Consider the following 24380-nt stretch of genomic DNA (forward strand, 5'->3'; position numbering starts at 1 on the left):
ATAATATATGTAGACCTACGTATAGTTTACAAAGCATAACCTACATTTTGTATGCTCTAAAATGAACGCACTCACACACAGTCGCTGCAGTCATTTAAAAACAGCAAGTCCGTGTCTTCAAAACTCGTTTCAACAAGTAAAATGTAAACGTGATTTAAGGCATCATCTCTTCATTTGTTGCATAGAGCAAGAGTGGCAGTTGCCGGACTGGGGAGGAGCTAGAGCCTCACAGATTACCATTCTCCATGATTATGTTACCACCCCCTCCTCTTTGCACCTTTCTCTCTCCGTCTATCTTCCTCTAAGGTAATTTAGTCCTACACCGAACGCGGTCGGCAACTGATGCTGTGCGTCTAGTTGCATCCCTCCCCTCGCCTCCTCCCACTCAGTCCGGTTTATCCGACAAATGCTAACGGGAATCCGCATGCGGAGCGTCATTGCGCGCTCCGTGCTGAAATACAGTTCTTTCTGTCGCAGAAAAAGTGTCGCCTCACTGTTCCACGGTACTCTGGAATAAAAGGGTTCGCCGTTTTTGTTTCTTTACAGCTTAAACCTCCCATTTCAACGCTTCGGTCGACTGAATTCAAGGACCGCTTTACTGCGTCTTCAAGAAAAAGGAAGTTATTCTCTGAATGTTTGGTTCGGTGAGGCTGACAAGAATGCGTCGTGTCTGAGGCATGGATCACGGTCCGTTCTGATCTTTTCGGAGGTCCGTTTCTGAAACGCATTATAGAGACAGACCATCGTGACAACACGCTTAATGCAATCTGTTTTTTATGTTGTCTTGGATGAGTTTGCTTTGGATTCGAACGAGAAGAAATCTTGCGCATTCAGGATGATTTGACGGAAAGAGGATGTTATAGGAAAGGGTTAGCGTCTGGAGATCGCTTGCCTCTGCTCAATACAGTCCCACTCAATCCTCCAAAAATCCCAGGGAGCGGACGACACGGAAGGAGGAAATCATCTATCTGGACTAAATCTTCAATCACTCGGGATTTAAAATCGCCTGCTCACATCACGGAAAATAACCTCTAACAGCGGGAGAGATGAAAGTTTTTCCGGCAGTGGTCTTATTGGTCACTATTTGGAGTCAGGAGTGGGAGCCTGTGATTGCCGATTCAATCATACACATCGGTAAGTTATAGCTTTAACACTGACACCTTCCCTCAGGCAGGAAATCAGTTGAAACTTCGAACGTTTTATAAGTTGTTAGCCATTCCTATATGTCGAATGTTATCGAATTATGTCAAACGAGGTTTCCTATTCTATTCTTACAATAAACTGTTGAAGACCAGTGCGCACCCTAAGCCATCCCTTGTCGATGTCACCCTCCAGATGCACAACTGCTTGCCAGTATCATGCACTGTTCCTTTTAGTGGCTAAATGGCCATGGATTTGTCCAGATAGTACATTTTTTAGCCCTATGGGCAAATAATTACTCTGCATCCATAAAACTGGGGATACATTCACTCGTAACAAAATAAATACAATTAATATCACATTTCTGTCGACCAAATATTTGATGTTGGTGGATTACTGCGTATTGCTGTGGACATAATAGGGATGTTATATGCTGAGAACAGGTGGTTTATGAAATATCCACTCTTACCTCCAAACAACTGTTATTAAGGCAGAACATTTCTGTTGGTCTATTTAATTGTATTCAGTGCGTGCAGGGAAAGCTCGTGAAGATAGTAGAAAATTGCATTCCTGATGTGTGTGGATGCGTGGGATGAGAGAGAGAAAGAGAGTGATGGAGAGAGAGAGAGAGAGAGAGAGAGAGAGAGAGAGAGAACGCACGTATTTCATAATGGTTGTATGGTTACAGGGACAAGCACAAGAATCATTAGGCAGGGTTGACTTCGTGGTCCTCGGTCAGTCGCGCTGTATGAGTTGTTCGACTTCCAAATGGCCAAATGTTCACCCACACAAGCTCAGAGAAAGAGAGATAGAGAGAGGGAGAAAGAGGGGGAGAGAGAGAGAGTTAAATGAAGGAATGAATGTGTCTTCTGTAAAAGTGAAGTCGGCATGTTAGCCCACGGATTTTGAGGTAAATATGAATTTCAATATGGGATCATGACTTAAAATATGGAAAATGTATCATGTTTAAATTGCCTCTGTCTAAAAGGGGCGTGAGTATACCCCCCCCCCCCCCCCCCCGAGATGGTGTATTAGCAGACAGTGTTATTACCAAACGACTTTAATTTGGCAAATGTTATGATCATTTTTTGTTCAGCCAAACCAGGATGATTAAACCTGGCTAAACAATCTTGACATCCAACCACCTGGCATTTTCCCCCATTGAATAATCCCGTCCCTCCAGTGACACTCTTGCTGTGTCCGGTATTCATCAATAGCTCATTTTCCTCGGCTGCCATTTTGACTTATCACCAGTACCTCAAAAAGGACGACGGTAGCCAATTCCAAAAATAAAGTTATCCTTTCGTCATTGGTCACGTTTCATTAGTCATACAAGTGAGACTATATAGAGCACACCAAGCCATCACACATATATATGACGTAAACGCAACCAATAATATGCCTATCGCAGTTGACAAGAAAAATCTTTACAAGTGAAACTAATGTGGGACTTCTTTCATGCTTTGCTTCTTTCATGCTCATGACACCCACCGTGCACTGTTCAAAAGATAACGCCAGACCCATGACACAGATCTACTAAGTTTTGATATTGTCATAAGTAATCCGCCTTTAATCTTTTTTTCTGATGTTGTGGGGGAAAGGCGGGACAGAAGAATGACATAAAGTAAAGCAGAACATTGCAGTCTTTATTTCGCCGGATCAAGGCATTTCATCACGCGGGCATTACTTGATTGCCGTGGAGCCTCCTTAATGATCTGCATGCTGGATGAAACACGAGGGCGCCGTGCACTGAATGGCAATGGCGCGCCGCTTTATGAGGCTATTCACAAAGTCACTGTGATTTATGTCGCTGGAAAAACCCAAAATCAGTGGTATTATGCCGAGCTGCCTGGCACCCTGATAGTGTTGCAATATCCACCCTGTTGCCCTGGGTTCAATAGACAAATATATGCCTTTATACCATCTTACGCCAGCCACACTCCAGAAGTCTCTCGGTCCTCTTGTAGGACTAGATTTATTACCAGCTGATCACAGATAACGCCCTGTTGATTGGTGGAGTTTAATCAAAACCCGGTTGTCATTACATAGGTTCTGTTGGCCGAATTCTGCATGTGCAATAAGAGTTCACAGATGATTCTCCCCCTAGTGGCCGATGAGTGTTCCCCAAGCAGCAGGCATCATCTGCAATAATTGTCATCACCAGCAACCAAGTTTTGACAGTGACTGATTCAGTTCTAAAAGGTTTAGTTAGAGTGCACAAAAGGTTTCTTTGTGCTATTTATATGTGTTAGGCCTGTCTTCCGCTGGTTTGGCTGTACAGTTCATATATCGCAGTGACAGGAATTGTAAAAATGTGAGCAAGTGCAGAAGACTTTGTCAATACAAAGTCAGCTGTGATATATTAATTGCGACAGCCTTGTCTGTTGATTATATTTCCAGATGTGTGTATTCCATTCCAGTGTTTATGTGGTACACTTCAAAGGTTTGAAAGCTCTTGCCCTTCTTGCTTCTTGTCCTTGTCCTTGTCAAAAGTAGAACAAGTTGCAATAGCCCAGGGTGATTTGTTTGTCCCTGTAAAAAAACAGGTATGTGTTTTGTGGGTGTCATTCATGTTTATGCGGCACACAGTGTTCACACCAAGGCACTTTACTGCAGCTTAGCGGACATTACGGTGTGTCGTGTTATAATGCTGTAGTCCTTGAACTGTCAGGATAGGACACCGCGTTTGGGTTTCATGATGTGCCAGTCCCCAGCTAAAAGGAAAGAGTGAACTTCAGACACTCCTCAACCGTCAGCACGATGCCTGTTATCAGTCCAAAGATCAAAAGGCAGAACAACTCGAACAGAAATGCACTCGAGTGAATGTGGGTGTGTCTGCTGGTGGGCGAGTGTGTGGGTATATGAAAGAGAGAGAGAGAGAGAGAGAGAGAGAGAGAGAGAGAGAGAGAGAGAGAGAGAGAGTCAGGATTGGCCTCATTCCTTCTTAGGAGATAACACAAAGAGAGCATAGAACAGCGTAGCCATTTTATTTCAAACTCTCACACCTGTATCCAGTGATTTTAACAGGTATAGAGGCCATTGATTGTGCTGCCAATAATTACCAATAAGGCAACATTCAAGACCTACTATTCAATCAAACTAACATTAGGCTGAGGTTTGAAAGACAATCTCCCCACTCCTCTCTCCCGTTAGTTTCCCTGTTCTCATGGACCCTCTCACCTATATTCTCCTGCTTAACTCACATTCTGGCGGCTAAATCCCTGATTTTGTGCCAATGTAATATTCTGATTGGTTAAAGTCACTGGCTTGCCGAGACCCTGATGGGAGGAAAAATCTTTGTCTCTCAATGAGCTTGATGCACAGAAGCCTTAGACGGTTGTTTCGGTCTATATTAGGATATGCATTTGAACACAATGAGATATACATTTGAATACATTTCAGACAAAAAAGAATATACTTGCATGCTGTCGCTTTAAGCATGGAACAGAATACATCTTTGCGTCCTCTTTCCCATTTTGTCTCCATATTAGTTTTTAGTGGCACAAAATTTTCAGTGATAATCCTCACGAAAGCTTTGCAGGTGGGCCAGATGGACAGGGCCATGTCAGTTTTCTATTTTTAGAAGAAAAACTCCCTGGGTCTTTGTAACAAGAAAATAATGATGTGGAGTGCTGGTCAATGCTGCATGACATCCCAAATAATCCATCTTCATCTTCATCTTCTTCTTTTAAAATTGGTTAGTCAGTTATGTCCTATTTTTCACACCTCTCACATGGGAAATCCTTTTGGTTGTGTGTGTCTGTCGATGTAATTTCCATGACTTGAAAAGAAGGCTGATGTCGAAGAGAGAGAGGGTGTTTTTTTTTAAACTGTAGGCTGGTCAACAGCTGAACCTAAAATAGCTATATTTAGCTTTGCACTCCATTGCAATTTCTTGCTTTTATGTACGTAGATAAGGGCCCCTGGTGACTGGGTCACAACTGCTCCACGCGAGCTTACAGCAGCATGTCTGTTTTGATGTTTATATTGTGTTCAGAACGCTGTTGTGAAGTCAGTTTTGAAAGATTTATGTTTGAAAGCCATGGCTTCAAATCGTTATTTTCCTCTAATATTCCATGCAGGCAGCTGCACGGATAAGTCTTTTATACACCGTTCATGTGGAAATACAGTGGCTGTGTGTTATTTTTTTTGTCAATATTTTTTCAGCAAAGCACGCTTAGCCACAGCACCACTCTCTGCTTCGTCAGTGTGAGCGGTTGTTGACGTAGACTGTTGGAGATCAGAGTGACCACTGGTCAGCCCCCTCAGACAGCATGAGCCATAGGTCTCTCTCCGGAAAAAAGCTCAGAATGTCTCCATTGGGCTGTCAGCCCAACTGCCAACCAAGCGCGCTGCTTAAGAGCAGAGAAAAACAGAAATAGATCCACTGGCTAAAAAATATTATCATGGAAAAGAAAACCCTGGGCCAAATGGTGGAGTACTAATAGTGGGCGCGTTGCAGTACTATTAGTGTGAGGGTCAGGGCTTGTAAGTGCATCTTTATGTCTCACATTCTGAGAATATTCTCTTGGTCGAGAAACATCTTCTGGAGTGGATCTCAATCTCAATATTGTGCATTTTGAACACGACAAGGCTCCTGATGTTTCTTTCTGTGTGATATTGTAAAGCTGGATCACAGCAGTCTTTTTGTACTGCTGATGTCAGAACTGAAGTAATTTCCTGTTTGTTTAGTAAACAAGCTCCCAGCGGACTTTTGCACAGCGCTACTGTGAACGCGTCAATCACGCTTTGCTGTAGGCATTATTTAGCACTCTACATTGCTGTGTTCACATAACTCAAAGTTGAGAAGACAGGGTGAGAGAAAGAGAGAGAGAGAGAGAGAGAGAGAGAAAAGTACATCACCTACTGTACCGTTCATTGTAGGTTTACAGTCCATATTTCTATTATATGCTTTTATAGTTCCAATGTGAGCTGGACTGGTTGGGTCACACTGGCCCCCTCAATCAGTGATCTGAGAAACAAGACAGTAGAATTAGGCTGTCATTGTCACATTTATTTTTTAACCTTAATAGGTTTATGAGCACAATAAAACAGCTATGCCAGGACTCAGGAGGCTGTCAGCAATTGAAAAATATTTGGCCTGTAGCTGAAAGGAACAACCAGTTATAACAATAGGATTTCCTTTCAGAGCTGCACTCTTAGACACATACTGTACCTCATCATTGCCCTATGACCTGTTGTCCTAGTGTGGTACTACAATATGTGGACGTGGCTTACTGCCTTTCCTTTGTGGGTTCCTCAGATTTTGAAGAATATTTGTAACATCTCCGGGGTGTTTTTTTTTTTATTAAACTAGATTTGTGCATATAGTTATGGACACACACCCAGCTTCAAAGCATTGTTTTTCATTCAGGGAAAAGTTTTACATAATTGATTTGCTTTATTTAATTTTTTTATGTTTGCTGCAGTGAAAAACTCCACTGAGGGCCCTCTTTAGTCTGCTGTCTGTTTAGCTCTCGCCGAAATGTGCAGCTTTCTTCAATTGAGTTATCAATAAAAATGGAAATGTGGACAAAATAGAGATCTTTCTTGGATCTGCCACCACAATTATCACTCCTGTATTTTTAATGATGTACAATGTACTTTGATATGGCCTCTCATACAGATTCATTATCATTGCAAACAGACAGAAACTAGAAGATATAACATGCACTTACCGTATATCAGCGTTTCCTTAATACAACCCTTTCTCTAGTCATATCACGTGTGACCTTTGTATGTGTTGAGTGTGTGGCAAGCATAGCTTGTCTTTGTGTAATCCATCTTATTTCTAATTTCTTATCTTGATAATTCACACATCATCTTCATGCTCATCTGTTATATTTCCCTTGTATACATTAAAGTAAATATCTTTCTGACATATTACATAAAATGAATTATAACTTGCACGATAATCCTTATGCAAATGCCTTATTCAATTACTGTATGTCCTGAGCATAAGTCTTGTAAATCTTAAAAAGTTAAGCTTTAAATCCTCTTTAAAAGAAGCCTGCTCTAATCGTGTGGATATTGTTGTTTTTGCCTCACTAATTCTTTCGATTTTCTCTGACCCTGATTTCCTCACTGCTCCCGGCAAAGGTCGACCGCTGATCTATGTCACTGTACAATACACAGCACACCTCATAATTACTCTTAAACGGCAGAGGTGTCCCAGCGAGGAGTCTGCCCTCACACCAGGAGGCATTAGTTCAGCTTATGGGGTTACAGTCAAAGGGCTCTCCACACAGCTCTTTTTAGCTTGTGTCAGGGTTGAAAAGGAGTAGGAGGAGTCAGAGGTTATAGCGGCGAAATGGGGATTCGGTTGGTTGGTTGATTGCCATGACAGGGGGTGTGTGTGTGTGTGTGTGTGTGTGTGAGAGTGTGTGTGTGTGTGTGTGTAGTGGGATGTGGATCCTTGGGGTTGAGAAGTTGTGCTGGTGGCTCAGTATTTGAGACGGCTGTAGGGGTCTAAGAGTGTTGACCACTGCACAGCTGATGGGGAAGCCGCATATTAAACACAAACTAAGGGCTTTGCCCGGCTCATGCATCAAGGTCACTGACAGACTATAATGAAATGCATTGCTGAATCACAAGAGTAATGATGAATGGATTACCAAAGGAAAATGGACTGCTCACTGAAATTCAGTCCAGGCCCATTTCTTCCTTTAAACACCTATTTGTATGATGTAGGCTACATGAGGAGAATGTGAGGAGAATGAAATAGTGCAAACCCTGAAGACATGACTAATCAATCACCTGCTTGTCTGTAAGCAAGCCAATGGGGACCTGACCAGTGCTTTGTAAATCTGATACAATCTGGGATTCCTCCCCTTCCAGGTTGTCTAACTTGGAGTGGGATCATAGCAGAAATGTTGCAGGGTAGCCAGCATAGCTGCTATCCTCTCTGTTTTCATGGCTGTCATCCAGCCTCTCATTACCTGTCGTCTACACCCTTGAACTCAACCTCCTCGCAGCGTTCCACTGAGACCCGCTGATGTTGGTCAAGATTCATGGCCGCAAACATCACCCCTCGCCCCGACCCTATCATCCCTGTCTCATCGGCCTGTAGGCCCTGACAGTCGCTCTCATTTACACAGCTTAATGCAGCATGACCACACAAGCAAGGCGAAGAGGGCATACGCTGCCTATCCTCTGACGCTGACCCGCTCTTTACTAACCCCCCACCCCCCGCGCTCCCTGCTGTCAGGGGGTGTGCGTCATCATCTGTCACCGCCTCATCTTCATAAATCTTGAAGCACAAGCTGGCCTGCCACGTCACTCCTGGCCAGAGGAAACACACACACTAAATGGAATCGTAACATGGAGGACTGATATAGCCTGTAGAAGGCCTACATATCTTCATTTCTTCATCTTGTATGACATTTATTTATCTATTTGCATTTTTTGATTAATTCATGAATTTATTTTGTTTATTATTTATTGTTTGTTGTGTTGAAGAAACACTTGTTCATGGACTATTTCTAGCGTGATGCTGGATGGCGCTTTGATATGCATTAATTCAGCGTTTCTGCTACTTTAGATCAGCTCATTGTAATCAGTGTCTTCATCAGAGGCTGATGAGTATGCAATTGCAATATTTATCGAGAGGATTAAAAGCCCATAATAGTCTCTCAGCTGAGGACTAAATATTTACCATCACTAACTTTCAAGCAAGGCAACGATTTTGCATCAGATAAAGTGCAGATCTGTTGAAATGTATGAAGCACTCTTTGAAAGTGGCATTGCGATGTTTCTTGGCACTTGCATCTGCTTCTAAGCACAGTCTAAAGTATCTGCATTTATGTCAGTGTGATCCCTGCTGTCCTAGGATTCAGCTGATCAGTGTTCAGCTTCTGCCACAGAACACCAGGCAGTCAATATGGTGGAGCACCAGAGCACAAAAATCAGTGCTTACCAGTCTTTTAAAAGCTTTCTGTCACCGTGTAGAAGACAGCTCTTCAGGAACAGGGAATATAGTGTTTGTGTGAAGTTGGTGTGAAGAGTGCGAGGGAGTGAGTGAGCGAGTGAGTGGGTGGGTGAAAAGGGGTAGAAAGAAAGAGAGAGAGATAGAGCGAGGGTGAAGGGAGGGGGTGTGTTGGAGCAAAGAGATTTGAGGAGAGGGGGAAGGCATCAGCTCCCTTTTATGCCATTAGCTGTGTTTTTGTGTCGAGTGTTTGGGTGTGTGCTCGTCCGGTTTGTCACACGGCCTATCCACCTTTGAATTTTCACCGCTGACGTCCGGGCAGAGGGAGGGCATTGCGTTTTTTTTGGCCTGTTTTGCCCATTTTGCCACACTCATGCACAAACGTTTATGTCATCTGAAGGGGAAATTGCCTTTCTTGTTATCGGATGTTCCCTCTGCACACATAGCAGGTGTATGGGCGCCGCTTACATTTTAAAAGGGTCTTTCATGTCACTCCAATATGTTTAGCATAACTGGCATAGAGGATTTGTTAGACCTGTTTGTTAACATTGGAATGGCCGCAGGCAAACATGGAGCGCCGGTATCATTTGTGTAAATGGTTCAGGTCTGCTGAGAATGATGGAGAGAACGTGAGGTTGGGCTCAGAGTGCTGCCTGTAGGACATTCCCATGATGCAAAGGCAGACTCTCAGTGAAGTCACAGAAATGGCAATATCTGCAATGTTCTCTTGCAGCTGCCTGTGACAGAGCACTTACAGAAAAACAACCTGTGGAAATGTGTGTTTTCAAAAGTGGACACACTGTCACAAAATCCTCAAGGGATGGCATGGGTTTTGTTCTCTAAATGAATTAGCGTGGGGGAAAAACAACCAGTAGATTGGTTTGTGTCGCCGTAGGCTGTTGTTGCCCTTTGCAAATCTGTGGCATTTAAATGGTCACTTCCCTTTTACTATATGGTCAGTTGAAGTGGTGCGGCTTCAGTGTATCTGTCCTGTTGTGTTGCTCTGATCTTGTTTGAGCCCCCAAGGGGAAGGATTTTGATCACAAGCCTTAGTGGCTGAGAGCCTATCTCTCCACCCTTGTATCCGGCCTACAGTAGTTTACAGTGGAGCATCCTCTGCAGGATTTTACAGGGCATGTCAGGACTTACCTCCTCGTCATTAATGAATGCTTCTAGTCGGACCGGCTAGGTGTTTGCTGCATCTGCCACACATGTGTGCTGCTGGATTATTTTTGCCTGAAATATCATCAGACCTTTTTTTTTTTTTTTCCTTTATCTATTTTTCCAATGGCCGTGCTCACGTTGGGCTGACTCGGTCTCTCGCCTTGCCTTTGATAATTGGACCCTGGAAGGATTCCAGTGAGATCCTGCCATACACAGCTTTCTACATGCAGCCATGGGAGCCCAGCGCTCTTCAATATTGCATCGATACGCCCTGTGAAGGGATGAAATATTAATACTTGAAAATGTCTCTAATATGAAGAATGTCAGAGAGGTGAAAAAAGGCGAAATTCGTTCGATCATATTTTTCGCTCTCACTGGACCGGTCATTTTGGTTTGTAACAGTAGTTTCCTCTCTTGGTTTACTTCAGCTGTTTCGGAATCATTTAAGCCGCTCCCTAAATGAATTAGTGTGGATACTCCATTTGCTGTCTTACAGCACATTCACATAATGTACGTTTGCACAGGGAGCCCAATTAATAATGCAGCCTTGTGGATCTGTATTTGCATTTGGATGAGCTGCAGCGTGTGTTAGGGGTGAGCACCAGGGGTCCCTCGGTGAGGTGAGGCAACACACACTACACACAACCCACAGCAATCAAATCATCTAGCATTCACCACATTTAGATATGTGTAAATCATCAGCTGTAGCCTGCTTTATGCTTTAGCCATGTTTTCACCCTTTGGATGCCCATAGGAACATGTGAACTATATCAGTTTCATCACAGATGTTTCTCCTAAATTGTTTTAGGAGAAACAGTTTGAGACAGAAATGAGATGAGGCACTTTATTATAAAAATTTACTAGAATTGACTAAAAAGATCTCCCCTAGTTACCCCACTCAACAATAACAATAGCAGTTTTCTTAAATGTACTGTACTGGGCCTCATCCCTAAACCCCAAGGTTATCTTGAGAGAGAAACAGAGAAGGTAATATTGAGATTTCTAAAAACATAATTTGTGACCCTATTGAGATCTCTACCTTTCTCTTTTAAGCCTAAATCTCAAATGTAACCTCTAGTTAAGAAACTAATAAAATAAGATAACTAGATAATAAGGAGACCTCTTTTTAAATGTTCTTCTCTTATGGATGGGTCTTCAGACAGCTCCCGTGTTCGACACAGAGACCCCCTCCCAGGGAAGTGTCTCTAATGCTGTGCTGTGTCTCTGACGCTTCCTTGTTGGACCACTGATGGGGAGCTGCACGTCGCCCATCCTAGCCACCCCTCCTCAGCTCGCCCTCACACCAAAGGTGTCTGCTGCTGCACTTCAAAGTCTTGTTTAATTAAGTCTGCCAAGTGGCCCGCCTTGAATGCCCTCATACGGTCCCAGCCCCCACGCCCCTCCATCTGCCCCTATACTGTAGAACGGTGTGGCGTGCGGAGAAGCTCGTGTAAACACGGAGCGTAATTAGGATCACTGCCTGCTGGTTGGCTCGTGCTGCGTCAAAAACCATAATTACCTAAAGAGATACACCGGCTTGCGGAAGCGCCGATGAGCTGCCACTCGACATTAGGTGGTGCTCTTAAGCTCCGCCTGTTGATTTATTGCCGTGACGATGTTTTTTTCCCTTGCAAGGAAAACAAAAAAAAAGAACCCCGTCTTGACATATGAAGAGTCCAAAACACATTTGCTATAAAACTCCAGGTTTTATTTCAGAAGAGTAAATTATGTATAACTACAACGTCTCTTAATTGTCGCATTCTTTCTTAGGGATTTCGACACCATGGGGACATAGTAGAACATATTCTGTTGATATGTGCTAACGAGAACCATCCTTGGTGAATGCATACCCTCTGTCGAAGAATAAGGGTAATCAGTCAGTCACACACACAATGCCGGGTTTGATAAATGGAAGGGGGCCTAATGTAAACACAAGTTGAGCCATTTGTTTTCAGCCCGAAATCAATTTCAGAAATGTCACAAGGCCAGTATTGCCAGGCTTTTCGGAGGCCCTCTGATGTGTGTTTCATAGCAACACCAAAAAGTGCTGTATTTCCGCACGCGAAAACTGGGGAAAACAAACAGACTGATTTAATTATGACATCGCCCCTGGTGGTGCTCGCACAGCCACATTACTCCAAAGACCGGCGATCTGTGCTTTCCAATATGTGCGCCGGTGATGGGATGCTATGCTATCAGTTCGGTGCTGATGGACATGTGAAAACTGCTGCGATGACAGCTGCCACACATTGCCGTCTGGTGTCAGTTGCAGAGATTCACCCATTACTATATTGCTATTTCTACCAGGGTGTTCTTTTCCCTGGCAAATATGAATTTTGATGCCTCATCTAGTTTGCTAGAATTAGAAAATGTGGGATAAACTACATTGCAGTCACATACATTACACAGCCCAACCAAACGATCCAACTCTGAGGTAAAAGAGGTAAAAGAGTATTGGTCCATGCTTTTTGAAAGAACCCCACGGGTTCCCTGCAAATAGATGATTGTGGTTATACCAGTGTTGGCATGAATGTGTCCTCACTTTGTCTTGTTGTTTTGTGTGTTTCTTTGCATGCAGCTCACACTGTGAAGTTAAGAAATTTAATGATGGCTCACAGTTGACAGTCAGTCTGAAGGACATATGCATCCTTTTTTCCGAGTCAGGCAAGGCTGCATTTTACTGATGCTATCTGTCAGCCATTCCACATATATAACTTTATGAGCTGTTAAAAGAGGCCCAGGATGTGTTTTCTCCCACTAGACTTTGTGAGTCGCAGCCACTTGGCTGTCAGTTGGAATGAAGGTTTGTTGTCATTTTCATCACTCTATAGCACTGTTTACCTCCCATTTATGGAAAATAGAGGGGAAAACAGAAGAAAATAAAAGCACAACAGCCCGTGTGACAGATAAATGACAATATATTATGGATAACTGGGTAGATATGAAGCCTCCTCTCCTCAGAGATTATTTGATGCTCACAAACTGGCCTTTTTTCATGTGCCACAGATGCTTAGACACAAGCCTACTGTGCGCTGTACTGTGGGTGTTGCGAGAATTTCCTTCTCGCGTCTCCCCTGCATGACTTGGCACGGTACTTCACAGAAGGTTACGTTGATCACACGGAATCGTCGGACTAATCCGCCCGTGGACTAATCCAGAACACAGAGGATGGAAGTGTGGTATGAAGTGCAAAAATTGCATAATACGTAGAACGGATCTAACAATGCAAATTAGGTCAACACGTTCAAGCAGAAATGCCTGGCGCCTGCTCCAGATTACTGCGGGGCAGCGCAGGGGTGCAGATAGGCGGGCAGGCAGACAAGGCAGTGGCCTTAGGTGACAGGCCTGCTGGAGCTGGGGTGGATGGGGAAGTCAGCAGCAGCAGCAGCATCATCAGCAGCATTGGCTCGCCAGTGCATCAGGAGGGGGGATTGAACGGATTCCCGCTGTAGGGCGGTGGAGGTGGCATGCCGGTGTCGAACATATAGTCCGTGGCGAGCCCGGAGCAACAAACCCTGGCGATTATCTCACAGCTGTCGCCAAGAAGGCTCGCCTCATCCCTCTTGCCTACATAGTCCCAGCATGCCGTGCCAGGGTGTGTGTGTGCGTGTGTGTGTGTGTGCCTCTGAAAGAGAGATTGTCTGTGTGTGGTGGAATCTGGAGTCTGTGTGTAAGTGTGCCCCAGAATTTGTATGTGTGTGTGTGTGTGTGTGTGTGTGTGTGTGTGTGTGTGTGTGTGTGTGTGTGTGTGTATGTGTGTATGTGTGTGTGTGTGTGTGTGTGTGTGTGTGTGTGTGTGTGTGTGTGTGTGTGTATATGTCACTGTGTGTGTCAGAAAAACAAAGACAGCCTATGTTAGTGTGTGTGTGTGTGAGAGAGAGAGAGAGAGAGAGAGAGAGAAAGAAAACACCTGAGTCTCTCTGTGTGTGCATGTTTGTGTGTGTGTGTGTGTGTGTGTGTGTCGCTGTGCTTTAGAGGCTAACTGGAGAACAGGTGTGAGGTAAACCCCCACCATCGACACAACACACACACACACACACACACACACACACACACACACTTACCGTAAGCACACACAAACCCACACCAACTGTACACCCCCCACCACCACCACACACACCTACTGTATACCCACACACACACACGCACGGTGCTTGGCCTGGCAGCCCAGTGCCCACTGTATCCATGCCATCCGGCTACATCGGACCGCCACTGATTTACACGGCGGCTGTGCCAGAGCACTGGACTTTATTTGATTAAAGCTTTGGCATGGGGACGGAGTGTAACAGATTACTGTATCGATCCACTGGGCTAAATTGTTTTGCAGCATTTGCTATGTACACACAATAAATGCACTCACCAGTGAAATTGACTATCAAACCGTGAAATAATTAACTTTAAATAAAAAAAGGGTCCAGTTTGTTTTTGTAGGGGAACATGTCAGGGATCTGTGTGTAATGACTCCAAGGAGAGCTGTGGAGTGCTGATTGTGTAATAATTCAGCAAATAATGAATTTGGAAATGTGTTCTGTGTGTGTGTGTGTGTGTGTGTGTGTGTGTGTGTGCAACTGTGTATGTCTCCCTGTAAATGTGTGTGTATCCCTGTGCAAGTGTGTGAGCCTGTGTGTGTTTAATAACACATCGTTAATGAAAAACCAACTTACCATGAGAAATCTGACTTGAGAAAAAATGAACATGAGGCAAAATGTCACCTGTTTGCATAACTGGTCTCTGGTCTGTGGGGGTAGGGGGGCTAGTGCTCATGTTGAGTGGATGACTTGTGCTATTTCTGTATGCCGAGGACAGTGTTTGGTCGATATGAGAGGTTGATATGAGTTGAGTAAAGAAGGGAGAAGAAAGCAAACATGCTCTGTGTGTGTGTGTGTGTGTGTGTGTGTGTGTGTGTGTTTGAGTTTTCTCTCATTCTCCGATAAAAAAGAACTGTGCTTAGAATCCACCCTTTGTGATGCAAATTCTCATAAGATTTTGTTCTGTTTGTCTGTTTTTGTGGTCTGGAATATATGCAGTGTCATAATGCTCTTCATTGGGCTTCTCTCTTGCTGTGAGAAATCAGTTTTAAGGGAATCACACAAAGCTCGACCTTCATATTAATGAGGGCATCCATTTCTTAAATGCCATCATCAGTCTTTGATTCGGAAGCCAGATAGACATGTAAACAAACACTAATGCTTCCAAGCCCTATTCCAAGAAAGGCACAGAAGGAGTACAGATAGGTATCTACAGTCGTCGGGGTGAGTGCATGAATGACACTATTACATCAGGAGTCATCTGTCTTTTGGACCAGAGATGCCAGGACCCCATCGTAGCTTTATTGTCACTCTCAAAGTAATCACTGTCTTTATTGGTTTTAAGCGGCCGTGTAGTTGCACACTGGCACAATTGGCAATGTGGTGTTTCATTTGCTCAAGAGATGTAAAACTGAAATAATATCCCAAGTTATAAATCTAATACTATAAATGGTTGACTTTATGACAGTGTCACCCTTATTGGTTTGTCAGCGTGGCAATTTAATTTGCAAGGCGTAGTCCCTAATCGCCGTGCACCATTTTAGCGTAATTGCCTTACAACCATATGAAGGGGAAGAGTTGGTAGGCTTTTTTTTCTCAGAGCCTTTGTGTTAATGAGGATGACTCACTGACAGGCTTTGTGTCAGTGAGTGGATTATGGTGTGTGCACACCGTTCAAGTAATGACCTGACCTCTTCACGTGGATTGGCAAGAAAGGCATGTAAATCACATGTTTCCCTCAGATGGTCACAGTTTAGCCATATGATTAAGAATGTATCTGGGTCATAGTGATCTCAAGCACAGACATTTTCTTCTTGTCAGGTATCATGTTTGGGGAGGATAATTTTGTTATTTTTGAAGGACTAATCATGAAGGACTAATATCTCCTACAAGTTCAAGGAAACAGCTAAAGGCTTGATTGAAGCTTTTGTCCTCATAGCTAAATGATGTATATTGGCCTGTAAAGGAAGCTTCAAGGCTTTGCAGTTATATGCAGTTAGAGCACTCGGGTTTATTTGGTGATAAAGAGGGTGGCATTTGGGGAGTCTGGGAGTCCAAGTTTTTGCAAGCACATGAAAGAGAGGGAGAGAGAAAGAGAGAGTGAGTGAGCGAGAGGGAGAGAGAAAAGGATGAGAAGGAGAGAGAGAGGGTGAAAAAACAAAGAGGGTGGCAATTGGGGAGTCTGGGAGTCCAAAGTTTTGCAAGCACTTGAAAGAGAGGGAGACAGAGAAGGAGAGAGAGAGAGAGAGAGAGAGAGAGAGAGAGAGAGAGAGAGAGAGAGATAAAACAATGCCTTAACAGCAGTGGATTGTGGTTTTTGTGTGCACAAAACCTGTGATGCCCCCTGGGTGATCAGCACCGCAGAGATTAATTCTGCTCTGATGTGTCCTCTAGCGTTGATCTGATTTGATTTTACAGATTTCTGTGTGGGTGTAGATATTTTTCTCCTCTAGACCCAGCGAAATACTTTTTAGACGCTTTCCTCCACCATCCCCTTCCGCTCGTGTCCTTGTGCCAATGACTATAGGCATGAGAAGTTTAGGAACTGATGCCATCAAAGAGTCAAAATTCAATCTGCCATATTAGCTGCCAAGAGCTGTGGATTGATAGCAAGCAGTAGCTGAAAATCACCTGATCATATTTCCAGCCCTGAGCTCTTGGGCAGGGCATTGAGAGACACTGATACATGTCATATTGTGTGTCACCCTCCTCTGGGCAGCAAGGTAAATGAGGAGCTGAATTGTCATCCCAGGGATGAAGGGACACCGTGAAAGGACACGCCTTCTTCCTCTCTGTGTGAGATGGCCATCCTTCAGACCCCCACCCCACCCCACCCCCACCCTCACACTCTCTCCATCAGATGACTCTCCCTTCATTTACATTCCATGTCCGAGAGTCGTTCCCTTATAGAAAACATATAAAGAAGATTCAGTGCCTGCCAGTAAATCATAAAAAGCAATTTCGGCGGAGCACGGGGATCTGACGGCGGTGCTCTTGACTTCTGCCGGTAAAGCTGCTCAAGTCAGTGTCACTGCAGCCATGTTTTATGCCCACTCCCATGCTTCGAGGGATGGCAAACAGTTTTAAGGCATTAAATTGCAAAATGAAAACTCTGCTTGTTCGCTGTGCGCTCAAGGGAAAAAGTAACTTCTAAGGCCAAAAAAAAAGTGGAACAGTTAGAATGCACAACATTGAATACCGCGGTGATGAATGGCTGTAGAAGTTCTCCTGAATACTGTTGGAGAATAAAGAATTTTTTTCATGACCGGAAAATGTGGATCCTCTTTGTGATTTTCTCTGCGAAGGCCACACAAAGCCTAATCGGCCTTGAAAATCATAATCATTTTTGAAAGAAAAATCCGCAATATGGATTTGTTTCCTCTTTTGCCATCCACCTCTAATCTCGGTAATAGCCGAGGTTCTCCCCTGAGACGGTTTAATTAATTGATCTCATAATACGACGGAAACCGTTCGACTGTAATCACGCTGACGTGTTACACGTCTCCCTCCTGGATTCTCCTGATGCTGCCTGATATGTCCTTCCCCTCTGTACCCCATTGTCCTGGCTGTGCTCTTTATCTGAGGCAATTAATGGGTGGAACAGTTTGCTTCCTCCCACAGCACGCTTGGTTCAGCTGTCACACCAGCAACCAGGCAAAGGGCCCAAAAGAGGTGACTGGACACGTGGAGTTGAGTGACATTTGGTCCTTTCGAGGTGGTGGTGCAGTGGTTGAGTAGTAAGGACAGCAGCGCACACCTGAGTCCTAGATACCCGAGTTCACACAGGAATCCAGGGCAGACACTCGCCCTGCGGCGTTCTGGCGTGTTGCATGGAGGTTTCGGACTGAATCCCGTCCCCCCGACCATTCGCACACTCCAATTTCATTGGACTTTCTCCCTCCTAAAAATGGGAAACTACATCTAGTATTTTAGTCAACATACATCTGTTTGAAATTGACATAATACAGCATAGAACCATAGAGAGCATGTAATCCCAAGAGCTGCCAGCCCTGAGATCATCAGTATTCAAATGGTGCTGACAAACAGTAGTAGCCCATTAGCATGTAAAAATAACCACAGCGCCTAGAAACCCTGGGCTGTCTCTATGGATGTCCTAAGTACGCTGTAAAAGTCTATATTTCCTCTTAAACTTTGTAGACGTTGGCGAGCGATGTCTTTATCTGGACGTTTTGTGGTTGCAGTGTTGTGGTTTACGAGGAGCGCAGGGGTGAGTGGGTTTCGAGCAGAGACATTTTCTTCCCTGATGCAGCTGCTCTCTGTTGGTGAAGCATGGATGCAGGGCAGAAGCCAGACTTGGAGCTCCCGTCGTCCTACATAATGCATGATGTAAGAATTTTTTTTCTTTTTCTTTTTTTTTCCCCGGGTAAACGTTCGGTGAATTTTTCATGAGACTAAGTTGACCATGTTCTTTTATAGTAAGCGAAACAAAAGATGGTCAAGTGGGCACCTGTACAAAAGCAGGAAATGCTTTATAGGGCCAGGATATTCTGAAGTAGATGCATAATTCAAAGCCTTTGCAGGACGTTGTGCCATATTGTTTTACCATTATGCATGTCAAGATAGCCTCCATTTCCTCTCAGGCAAAATACAAAAGGGTTCTGTGGATGGCATGATTAGATGCAGACACTTGCTTGGTTCATGATTATCTCTCTTTGTGTCTGCATGGCACTAGTCTGAGAGACACGCATCAAAAATTCCATGTTCAGACACCTCTGTGTCCAATTCACGTTTTTCTTTTCTTGTTCATTCGTGAAACAGCAAACCTGCCTCCACTCATCTGAGAGATTGATTTTAAAAGCGAGACAAAATGAAAGCACATGTGCAGTAGCGCCAGCTACACCTGTCAGATTTGGCCTGGGTTTTTTGAGAGAGCAGAGATCTGCCTCTGATAGACTTCAAAGTCTAAAGCCCTATCCTCTATTCTCCTGTTTTATTCTTCTTTTAAATCGTTTTGAACTTGCTAGATACTTTAATATCGTCACTAACGCAAATTAATCTGAGATTAAACTGTGTATGATCCCCATAGCTTCTACTATGCTTTTGTGGTGATGCAAGAGACAGTTAGTCTGGCTATAGTGCCACACCTGTGGATATCCACTCACTGCATCACTCTGTTTGTCATATGACAGCTAAAGGTGAGAGAGCTAAGTACAGCGTGTCAGTCCTGTCTAGTTTATGTATGTTGTACTGCAATATACGTACGTAGTGGTGTGCTCGCAAGTGCAGCGAAAGCCAGTGTTCATGCCTAGCCATTCGTTTCAGCCGGGGCTGTGGGAGTGCCTTTAGTCATTCATTATGTGTGAATGCTTTCACGTATCCCCATTTCTGAATTCATACATTTTAAGAGAGACAAAATACATCTTTTAATGTAATGATCACCGCAACCTCCCCATCTTCAAGGACCATCTTCTGCCACCAGGCCCAGGCCCTTGTCATTCTGGGTGAAAAAATGATGTATTGCCTCCACATTCAGGATGTCACATTAAGTAAAAGCATGCAGCCGGCCAGGCACGCTCACACAGCCGAGGAACTAGCTCATGGGAATTTAAGGGGGAAATAGTATGCATCCATGGAAAAACAAGCTCTCCTTTTTCTATATGGCATTCCAGTAAATATATTGTTCGACAAGGACCCCTGGAAAAAAGAATCCATGGTCAATGTGATCATATGCGAAATGAACATCTTACGGGGTGTGCATGCCTGCGGGTGGGTGGTTGAGTGGGCGGGGGGTTTGGCTGTTTTGTCTGGACTGTACTGACCTTCACTCACGCAGTGGGAGGCTTGGTGCAAATTACAGGAGTGCTGTTTTTAGATGGAGGACTCAGAATGAGAACTTGGGAGATGGTGATGAAAGATAAGGAATCAGGGGGTGGTGGTGGGGTGTGGGTGGTGAGGTGCGGGTGGGGGAAGTGTTGATGAGTAAAAATGGGGAAGGTGCTTGTGTGGTGGTGGTGATGTGAGTGTGAGTGTGAGAGCATTCATTCAACAAGAGGGGGCCGCTGAGACGGAAGTCTTGAATAAAGCATTAGGATCAGTCAGCGTCTCTCTCACGCACAGAGGGAAAGAGACAGGTCTTTTTTGTCGCTTTTGCCGGGCGTCCAAAAACAACCTTGGGGGAGGTTTTACTAAGGACCATTTGAAATGCTCCCGAGCCGCCAAAGTCAATCCAGGCTGGCTTTCCAAGAGCCTCTTATGTTTAAAGGTTTACATTCGGGAGTGACCCACTGTACGGACCCATATCGTTTTATGTGGGTTTATGATCAGCGATGCCTTAATGTGTTCTGGCATATGTCTTTGCGGCAGAAACTCAAGGGTAGGTGATAAAACTACCGTCTCAAGGACACAGTCACAGGAGACAATAAGTAATACCATTTAGTTGCAGTACTCTTGTCAGGCTGGCCTGTTCTACTTTAACATGTCATTACTGTGGCTATTTCACTCCGGAGAAGAAGTCACAGAGTTTGATCTGTGGCAGTAACTCATATGCAACTGGTGGAGCTGATGCTGCTGGTCGCCTCCCCGTAAGTAATGACAACATAAAGCAAATTTACAGGCCTGCCACTCAGCTCGGGAGTGGACTTATAGGGGCCTGTCCACCGATGGGAGTTCATCATTTCTCTCGAAGCAAGGGATCATGGTCCTGGATCATAACTGCCTGGGTGGCGGTTAGGGGGCATTTTTTTTGCTCAGAATGGAAACAAGCAGGGAAAAGCCCAAATACATCATATTTAGAGACCAAGGAGAAGAACATACAGCACGCTTTGTGGGGACTTTATTCATTGTTGATCAGATGGCTTATTTATCTCTCCATGACCCATGCTTCTCTACCTGTAGTCTTCTTTGATGCTTAATGGACCCCGGTCCTGTTTGCGTCAAAGAAAATAATAATGCATGTGCAAATACCCATTATATCATTATACAGTATAAAAGCAGATGTAATAAGCCCATTTGCTCTTTTGAATTACTCTGACTGTAGGCAAGTTTCAAAAGGCTGGGCGAGTGCCTCCTTTCTCCTTTCTGCCTGTCTGAGTATGTTTGCCCAGTTTAGTATTGCTAATATAATTCATGTTGAACAGAAGTAGGTCGCATTTTTCATGGCCTTCCATGAAAGGTTTATGATAATGTGTTAGAGGCACATTCAAAAGGACAGGCTAAGCCAGTGCTCGGGTGCCGAGAAATGCATTGAACAATAGGTTATGCTGTCATGCAACAAGCTCCCTAGAACCCAAACAGAACAGAGCTCTTGCTCACATTTTCATACATTAATTGTGTATTTTGTGTATTTTATGAAAGACTATTTTGCAGGATAGATAGGGATAGATTGCAGGACAAAAAACACAAGCTAGACTAATGACTAGCCTTGTTGTCATGTTGAACTAAGTGGAGGTAGGGTTGCTTGGCAGGTCTGATAAGCATAAAAGTAGCTGCATTAAATCTGAACCCGCTCTGCAGCTATCATATGCAAATGTGAACATCGGTCCCTCGCTGTGCATAATGTGAATATGTTTAACGAAGAGGTTATTAGACTTTGCCACCCTTTGATTGAAGTAATTGGCCTTAAAACAAAGCCTGGTCAACAATTTCCTGTCTTAAGCACAAGCTGAACTCAGATCAAATTTACATATTACAACAACATCAAAAACATTGCTGACCTGTTAAGTCTGATCATTTATAGTATGAGGTAAGAAATACTTAAAAAAGAACATTTTACTAAAGTTGTTCACGACTAGGGTTTTCATATGATCCAGTTAGATTCATATAATTCATAAAATGTACATAGTTCATTAGGGGACTGAACTCAACACACAAATATGCATTGATGGAATCTGCAGCGGACAAACTTTGGACATTGGACCAGAGAGGCGAATCAAATGGATGGTCCTGCAGGGAGTCAATTCTAGCATCCAATGTAGAAACAAGGAAACTTGTGCATCGTCCATTCGACACGGCATTGGACAACAAATGTGCACTCTAAAAGCCTACAATGACAGGCAGGCAGGAACACTGATAACTGCCTGACCTTCAGTATTCAGTAAGCATTCCTTCAGTCCAGCCTGGGTCAAGGGTTAAGCTTCCCAGCATCCATGATCATGAGTCACTTCGAATGAGAGCATCCTCGTGAATGAATAAATGTAGATGTGGTGTAAGCAAACACACACACACACACACCCACACACATGTACACACACGTACACACACACACACACACACACACGTACACACACATACACACACACACACACACACACACACACACACGTACACACACACATACACACACACACACACACACACGTACACACACAAACACACACACACACACACACACACACACACACACCACACACACACAGCTACTTCCTTCTCCTCACTGCCTTGTCTTCAGCCTTGTTGTGCCTTTCCTGTCATTCCAAATAACTGGGATAAACACTGACGATTCCCAGCTGAGACGGCCGCGGAGCAGACAGGACTGTAAATATGAGTTGCTCTGCGGCGTGCATTTCCATGTGCTCCGGACCTTGATTTAGACCCATGGCTGAAACGTATAGTAATGGGGCGAGGGGGGGGGGGGGGGGGGCTGAAGGACAGACAGTGAGGGTGTAAATTTAGCTCATGCAACCACGCTGTGAGAGACGTTAATAATTGAGAAGGCATCTGTTCCAATTAATATGCCCCTTCAAATCAAATCCCTATTTAAATTTTCTAACTGGGTCACAGTCTCTGTGGTGCAATAGGATAAAATGAATTGGCTTTTTTAAATCATTAAGTCTTAACAAGTGGGTTACAACACAAGAGAATACCCCCCCTCCCCAACTGAAGTCTCTTGGGAGCAGGCGTCCTAAGAGAGCATGATGATCTGGCTTCTCAAGAGAAACCTTTTACACATTGGCACATGAGGAATGTTTTGAGCAGCATGTGTATCTTCCTCTGAATGAGTGGCATAAGTGTCCATGGTCTTTCTTAGTGTATAGGTCGATCCATGGTCAGTGGATACTGCACTCCATCTTTGGACATTTCGAACCCCACTTTTAACTTTGGGTTACCATAAAGTTTGTATTGATATAAATGGTAATTTCTTACGTAAAGTAACACATGAATAAGGTCCAGTTCTCTAGCCTGAAGCAAATTCTCAATATTAAGAAAAATTCTGACATTCTAAAATGAGTTTAGTATGCTTTTTGAGTTTACCATACACTTCACCCAAGTCAAATGTCTCGACCACTGAATTCAACTTTATTTTTCAACACCTGGAAACATCTATTGATTTCCCATTTTAAAGTGAGATTTACACAGATTACAGAGAGACAGTTTGACGGTTCCAGGCAGTTTGCTGGAATGAGACGTAGCTGGTCATCTCCAGCAAATGCATCTATGTGAAACTGGTTCTGGAAGCCTAAAATAATGACTGGAATTGAGTGACTCAGTCAGATTTTGGATGATGAAGGCAACAGACTCCACAAGGCTAAAGAGTAGAACGAACCAAAATTACCACTTTGTGTTAAGTTACTACACACTACTCGGAGTTGCACATTATAGTGAAAGGTACAGTAAATGGTTCTGGTGTACATACTACCCTTTGTATTAGCCATGCATATAGGCCCTAGGAAATTAACTTTGGTACTATATTTGAAAGGACTGCTGGGTGTTTGAAGATTCTAATTACACTTATGAATGCCAGAGTTACATTAACTATCTTAAATGTTCTACTCACTAAGTGCTTTTGAAGTCTGGCTTCTGGAAGAATTAAGTAAACCTCTACCAAAGTTAGTGGTTAAGTTGATCAGCATTCATGGTCATGAAACACATTCAATAAAAGCCTCCCTTCTTTCCATCTTTCGTCCTTTTTTCTTTCTGGTTTTGAATACTTGTACGTCATGTTTGAACGTTTGAAACATTAAATGTTTTTTATACTGTTTTTAGATTGTTTATCCTACATTCCGTTGGATAAAGAGTCTTAGTCAATTTCTCCATGACATGTAAAGACAGGCTGATCACATCCAGCTCTCCAAATCCTCCTTCATAAGGAATGCAATTCAGTGGAACTCTGTGCTAGTCGATGTAAGACGTTTGGCAATGCACAACACAGCTCTCCACTGCAGTAC

General features: G+C 43.8%; 1 protein-coding gene across 1 annotated transcript in view; it reads left to right on the forward strand.

Annotated features, from left to right (window-relative positions):
* Positions 1-269: 269 nt before the first annotated feature.
* grid2 (glutamate receptor, ionotropic, delta 2) overlaps positions 270-24380 on the forward strand; it is a 287411-nt gene continuing 263300 nt past the window's right edge. The window contains exon 1 of the mRNA XM_012830589.3: positions 270-1134. Coding sequence (XP_012686043.2) covers positions 1047-1134 — 88 coding nt within the window. The 5' untranslated portion in view covers positions 270-1046. The remainder of the gene's footprint in view (positions 1135-24380) is intronic.

The sequence above is a fragment of the Clupea harengus genome, chromosome 7 (assembly GCF_900700415.2).
Source record: "Clupea harengus chromosome 7, Ch_v2.0.2, whole genome shotgun sequence".
Lineage (NCBI taxonomy): Eukaryota > Metazoa > Chordata > Actinopteri > Clupeiformes > Clupeidae > Clupea > Clupea harengus.